The following is a 6479-nucleotide window of genomic DNA, read 5'->3' on the forward strand; positions in this document are numbered from 1 at the left end:
TTGACCTGTCGGCCACATAACGGTGGACAACATAACTCCTATCTACTGTGAACATTCCTCTTTTCAGTAGATCAATTCTAATGAATCATGTATAGGTGTGGTTGGTATTTATCATTTTAAGATGAGCATAAGAGAGCCGCTGTGAATAGTTTGATACACACTTGTAAGCCAGTTCAAAATCATTCATATAGAGTTGGTCCAAATTAATAGGCCCCTGGGAATGAAAGCCTATTTCTTGACACTGTTTATTCGCATTTGGGGTTTCCATGGCCTGTTGGGGCACATCCCGCGATTTACCTTCCTCACAAAATTCTAGGGACGAAACGTTGAGAGTCCTCAGAGTTGGGGTTCAACCTTTACTTGTCTGGTGCATTAAATGTTTGTACAATTTCTCTTTCGTGTACTTGAATCGACATTAATTTGTGAAACTGCAATCCCAGACAAATTATTTTCCAGTCATTGGGTTGATGTTCCAATGATCAGTCAACCTCGACAGTTGAAGACATGTTTTCTGATAGAAGGGATTGGTGCCAATTTACTTTATTCACGTGATGCAGACAACCCCAAAAAAATGATTTAAAAAATAATAAAATTAACAAACTTTTACTTCTTCCTCTGCAGTTAAGACCGCTGATTTTTTATTTTTTTTTATCCTTTCGGTCTATTTAACAGGAAGATGTAGAGTAGAGTATTTCATTGTATGAAACAATAGCAGAAGCAAACATGTAAGAGGCTCAAGATAAAAAATGATTGAAGCAATTAAAATAACTGGAATTCCATGACAAGATATTAATTTTAATGGCGACATTGCGCACTTTGGAATCCACCAGAGAATCAGGACTATCAAAACACTGAAAAGCATAACCCAAACTCAGTTTACCGGTTCAAAAAGCAGCAGATGTGAGTCGCTGAAGATCAGGTAGTAAACCGAGAGAGCCATCTCCATTGCAACACAGTCTCTTCCATAACCATAATCTATACGCCATTGATCGCTGCTTCAATATGCAGGGAATTTCCATTTTCGATGATCTTGCCATTGCTCTGAGTCTTAGGCCTCTGAGAAGGATGCAATAATAATATCAGAAAACCAATACACCATAGGCCAATAAAAAGCCAGGTGACTAAAATACAAAGAAAAATGGTGAATGTTAGTACCCTGTCAGTCGAATCTCCAGAATTCCCATTCAAAAGTTTGTTATTCTCTTCCTTTGTCCAGCCATCCTTGGTGTATGGGAGCAATGTACCTCCATTAGAGCGATCAGGCAATTCTACATGAAATAGAAACAATGTCAGGGGAGAAGTAGCCAACAATGGCTATCAAAAGAATAATTAAACACTAACCTGGCAATGTTTTCTCGATGAAGAACACGACTAAGTTAACAGTATACCTGAATCATATTCAGGTGTTAAAAAATATATTAGACCACTTTAAAAAGTAGAAGCTCCAAAATAATATATTGCGAGTAAATTAATATATTTACCATGCCACAACAACATCAACTGTGTAGTGTTTACGGGATGCGACAATCAACAAGCTCTGAATCACAACAGTTAACCAAGCACACTGCTTAATGAACCTGCCATACCACATAAAGAATTTAACCAAAACTTCCCAAAAAACATAAAACCAGAAAGAGTAACAGATTTATGGGGATTTTTTTTCCTTCCCAAAAAAATTAAATACATATGAATTAAACAATTTGGGGAAGGATGTTTTTCTCCCAATAAAAACCTCTACGAAATGGGAGCACTTCACCACCCATGTTTCTGTAATTTACCTATATTTCAAACATAGTCCAACTTCGAACTCCGTGGACGTTGATATATCATGTTAAGCACGCACGTGACCGCTAGTAAATAGAATGCTCATAAAACATTTTGAACGTCACTATCTTAAATTGCCTCAATATGACCATTCAATTCATCTTAATTACTGAAAATTGCTTCATGAAGTCAAAATTAGGCAGGTTACTAACTTTCACTCTAATTCCTCTAAGTCATCTTCCCGTACCCCAATATGGTGCAAAAGTCCCATCCACGATATAAAGCTTTAGTCCAAGCAGGATTGTAGTAATTATTGCCAGAGTCAAGAATGTAGCTCCACAAAGAAAAGAATGGGTGTGGAAAACTCAAAGTTTCAAAAATTGAATTCCTTTCAAAAGATTTTTCAAAAAAATTTAAGAACAGAAAAAAGGAAAAAAGTACAAAAAAGTCTATATGCCTAGGCACAAGTTTTCAAAGCCTCCAATTTTCTCTATATGATTTAGAGAAAAAGTTTAAATAGATCAATTTATAGACAGCCTCACCATAGAACTTCAACTTGAATACCTTCATTGGTAAAAATCCACTGAGAAGTCTTCAAAAATTTTAGCTTTCTATATCGTTCGCAAAAATCTTCAATAGAAATTTCTTGTTTTAACAGCCCTAACATGTAATCAGTATTTCAATTTGTATATCTTAGTTCAAGTTAGTTAGAAACCATAGGAAAAGAAAACACTTCTTTTTTTCAATCTCGCACCCATAGACGTGCACACTTGGATACGTGGCTTGATTTGGGAGAGAGAGGAGAGTAGATAGAGTGAAGCATTGGGACGTTAGTGTAAATATATCAATTTATATACCCATTATTTTGAAGCATCCTAAAACCAAAATGATGCCATTAAATTGAAACAAAGGGACTACTAGCTTTAGATCCCAAACTTAAACAAGGGGGAGGTGGAATGGGGGTTAAATGTCCAAGTTCTGCAAATACACAAAAGAGAATAAAATTCGATATTGTTCAATTAATTACCTCCGTGTTCCATATTTGTGATATGTCCGCACAAAGACTAGAGAGAAAATCATGTGAGATGAAAATATTAAATCGCCACATCCATAAAGCACACCATGAACTGCAAATTCATGAAAATCCAAATGAGCAACAAAAATGAAAAATATAAATTAGAAAACAAGAGGGTAGTAATAAATGCAACCCTGAATTACATTTAATTAAGAAGAATTCTACAGCATTGTCAGGAAGAGGCAGCCTGGCAAGGTTTGAGCCCTACAATGTAAAACAAATACCAATATAAATTTTACAGCTAGCGTGATGATTAGAGAGAAGTCATGGCAATTAATTGCATCTCACTTCTGGTGTCAATTCCAATCACAATGCAAGAGCACCACGTAAAATTCCAATTATTATTTACCTCGCGACAATGATAGTTAGGACCAGGAAGTTGAGTTGAATAGAAAGTTATGACCCGAAGAAATTGACAAGCCTGCAGCAAATTACAAAGAGAAGGCTATTATGACAAGACTAAATTGCCTCATGTAGTTTCCGACAAAATAGTGATCAATAATTACTATGAATCCACAAAAAGATGTTCATCTTGGAAGCCAAAGAGGCAAATGATTTTCAATTGTTTACTCCCCCAAAAATTACTGATTCATGGAGAAGTTTTCAAAAGATGGGAACAGAAATTTTCACTTACAACTAAACAAGCCAGGACCCTGCACCATATTAGGACTGTGTAAATTTTTTTGCTCTTGAAGATGAAGGGATGAAATGTCCACTGCACCAGAGCATAAACCATAATTAGTATTTGAAGGAAAACTTGAAAGAAGGAACATTAGAGTAACTAAATCTTAAAATCAGTAAATGGGAAAACTGACCAAGACAAATGATAGAAAGACGGAGGTAAATACGGTTTCACTGATGTAAGCTCTGTCTTGCCCAAGTTCCTGTGATAGTTCCAGAAGTTTGAAATGAGTGAAGAACTCGGACAGCAAGTATGCATCTTGTTAGTAGTAATATCCATTGGAAATACAGAAAATACAGTTCTTACCGGAAGAAGAAAGAAGCCAAGATCCTGAAGTATCGGTCCTGGCCTATGAAAATAATGAATTCCTCGAGCAGCAAGTCCATGTATGTACTGAAGCCAGAAGATAAAGATAGATACCGCATTTTAGGCATTTGTACCAATTATAATCGAGCAGAAAAGCAAAGAAAATTAAGCAAAATTAAGTTGATGAAAAAGATGTAATCTGTTGAAATTAAATGGAATAGAGAACACCAGATTAGATCTATTTCACAAGAAAGTCATATAGCTTCGCTTCATGATGTTGCAGTTAAAGCACAATGATGAATTATCCAAAGACTAATTGTAAAGCACGTCATGTTCATGTCACTCAGATTGGACAATAATTAATTGAAGTAAAATTTAATGACGAGCAATCTGGAAATAGTTAAACCTTAAGCAAACTAACAAAGGCTTTTGAAATCACCGAAAACACATCAAAAGACGATCTTAAACTACTCAAAAGATCTTAAAATCTTCCACCAAATTAACATGCATCAAAAAACTCATAAGGCTACAGAAAAATAGGAGGGAAACAGAGACAGAATGTAAAGTAGAGATTGTTGATCAATATATATTTACACAAACCTGACAAATGAGACCACCTAGAATATACTTCCAATTTTCTGCAAGAAGGTTGATTTCCGTCGTGACTTCCGCACAAAATCTCTTCCACGTCTTCTCATCAGGAAACAAAAAGACAAGAAAAAAAATCAACAAAAGACTCCCAGAAGTAGTATTAATCTAACTAACAAAGAAATTAAAATCAAACTAAAAATCGCAGAGAGAAAGTGCAGAGGTAAGACGAACCTTTGAAGCCTCGCGGCCGATGTAAAGCGACATCTTCTATGTATGTGACAGTCAACAATAGTGCCATATTATGTTACAACATTGTTCATCCTCAGTATAGAAGAACTCTCTTTGCTGCTCAAATTCCACTAGTTAATTAATCAAGATTCCGCTTAACAGACTAAAGAATCCCGGTCAATTAACCCTCCCAAGATCCGTAACAGTAAAACCCAGTTTCCAAATCGACGATCTTCCAAAAAACCAATCTATTGTCACAATAATTGTTTGGAAAAATGAAAGTTATATGGTAAATCAATCTGAAAAACTCTCTCGCTCACTGAATATGTACTAGTGTTGTTTCATTTGTCTCCTACGTGCGATTACACGCGAGTTCCACACGGGGAAACAGTTGAGACTCAACCGGGGATCTGAAGGGAAGAGGGAAAATAAAAATTCTCCTTTTTCCCAAAACCAATAGAAAATCAAAATAGTGAACGAAAATGAGCTGGACTGATTAATCTTTAAATATTCTTGCTAAGCCTTGTCTCCATTCTTGTCACAAGAAAATGAATTTTTGAATGGTATAATGATAAAAAATATATGATTAAAAAATAAGGAAAAATTTTAAATTTACGTGTAATATTATTTTATTGAAAAATGTGTTATTGAAATAATATCAAAACACTATTTAAAAATGTATTTTTTCAAAAGAATAAGGCTCAAATAGGGGCTAAATTAATTTTTAAATGAAAAAGGACTTATATTGCATTTTAATTCTATCCAATTTAAGTCCCATAATTTTTTTTTTATTTTGTGTGAATGTATAGTTAAAATGAGTATATAGAGAAAAATTGAAATAATGGTCGTCAAATAGTGGCTAAAATACTCTGCACGAAAATGTAAATTCAAAATTTTCTCTACTTTTTAACTACATACTCTTCATAAAATCATTATTCAAAACTCCAATTTACCCAAATAATGGTTATCAAACAAATGCCAACATGGCTAAGAGCATATGCCAAAAAAAAAAAAAAAAAAACCTTTATTTTCTAATAGCATATTTTAGAATTTAGGAAACATTTATAAATTTAGCTCTATCCTCGTTTTTTTGGCTAAAATGTATTATAGAATAGTGATTTTTGGGAGAATATGAGGTAAAAAAGTAAGGAATTTTTTTTGAAATATGCGTATAATTATTTTATTGAAGAATGTGTGGTTGAAAATGAAATTTGAAAAAATATATTGTTGAAAAAATAAGGCTCAAACGCGGGCTTAAAAAGTAAAAAACTTTTTAGGGAAAATTCATAAACCATGTATTAACTATGCACAGTTCGAAAAACATGTTTAAAGTTTAACTAATGCAAAAATCAGGTTTTTATCTAATTAATTAAAAATATTTATTAATCAAATATAATAAAATTACAATTATACAATTAATGATCACGTGTACGCATTTACAGGTCACATATTTATTTTTTGGTCACATATCTTCAAATTAATTAGTTACAAATTATTTCGAGGTCACGAATCAAAACTTTGATAGATCACAGATTATTTCATGGTCACAGATCACAATTTATCTATCAATTTTATAGGTCACAATTTATGTCATTGATCACAAATCTAAAAAATTATAGGTCACAAGTCACAACTATAGGTCACAAATGGTTATAAATCCAAAATATTATAGATCACAGGTTACGTATTTTTTAATTTGATGGTCAGAAATTATTTTTTAGTCATAAAATGATCGAATTTCAAGGTCACAGATTAATTGTCGGTCACAGACACCAAACACCGATCTCGATCCACCTTAGTACATGGTCACAAATACTCCACCACCAAACCCAC

The 6479-nt window shown here is 33.6% G+C and overlaps 1 protein-coding gene across 2 annotated transcripts; it reads right to left on the reverse strand.

The window, feature by feature from the left end:
• Positions 1 to 731: 731 nt before the first annotated feature.
• LOC111385159 (phosphatidylinositol:ceramide inositolphosphotransferase 2-like) lies at positions 732 to 5116 on the reverse strand. Of its 2 annotated transcripts, XM_023009534.1 has the most exons (12): positions 4650 to 5114; positions 4428 to 4517; positions 3828 to 3914; positions 3655 to 3723; positions 3474 to 3554; positions 3189 to 3260; positions 2983 to 3043; positions 2792 to 2891; positions 1482 to 1577; positions 1342 to 1388; positions 1156 to 1268; positions 732 to 1056 (listed from the first exon to the last, which is right to left on the reverse strand). In XM_023009534.1, exons 1-12 carry the CDS (start codon positions 4680 to 4682, stop codon positions 976 to 978), a joined length of 930 nt encoding a protein of 309 aa, XP_022865302.1. In that variant the 5' UTR covers positions 4683 to 5114; the 3' UTR covers positions 732 to 975. The 2 variants fall into 2 exon arrangements, with proteins under 2 accessions (XP_022865302.1, XP_022865303.1); XM_023009535.1 differs by lacking the exons at positions 732 to 1056; positions 1156 to 1268 and having other exon boundaries at positions 1337 to 1388; positions 4650 to 5116.
• Positions 5117 to 6479: the final 1363 nt, after the last annotated feature.

Source organism: Olea europaea, unplaced genomic scaffold (genome assembly GCF_002742605.1).
Source record: "Olea europaea var. sylvestris unplaced genomic scaffold, O_europaea_v1 scaffold3093, whole genome shotgun sequence".
Classification (NCBI taxonomy): domain Eukaryota; kingdom Viridiplantae; phylum Streptophyta; class Magnoliopsida; order Lamiales; family Oleaceae; genus Olea; species Olea europaea.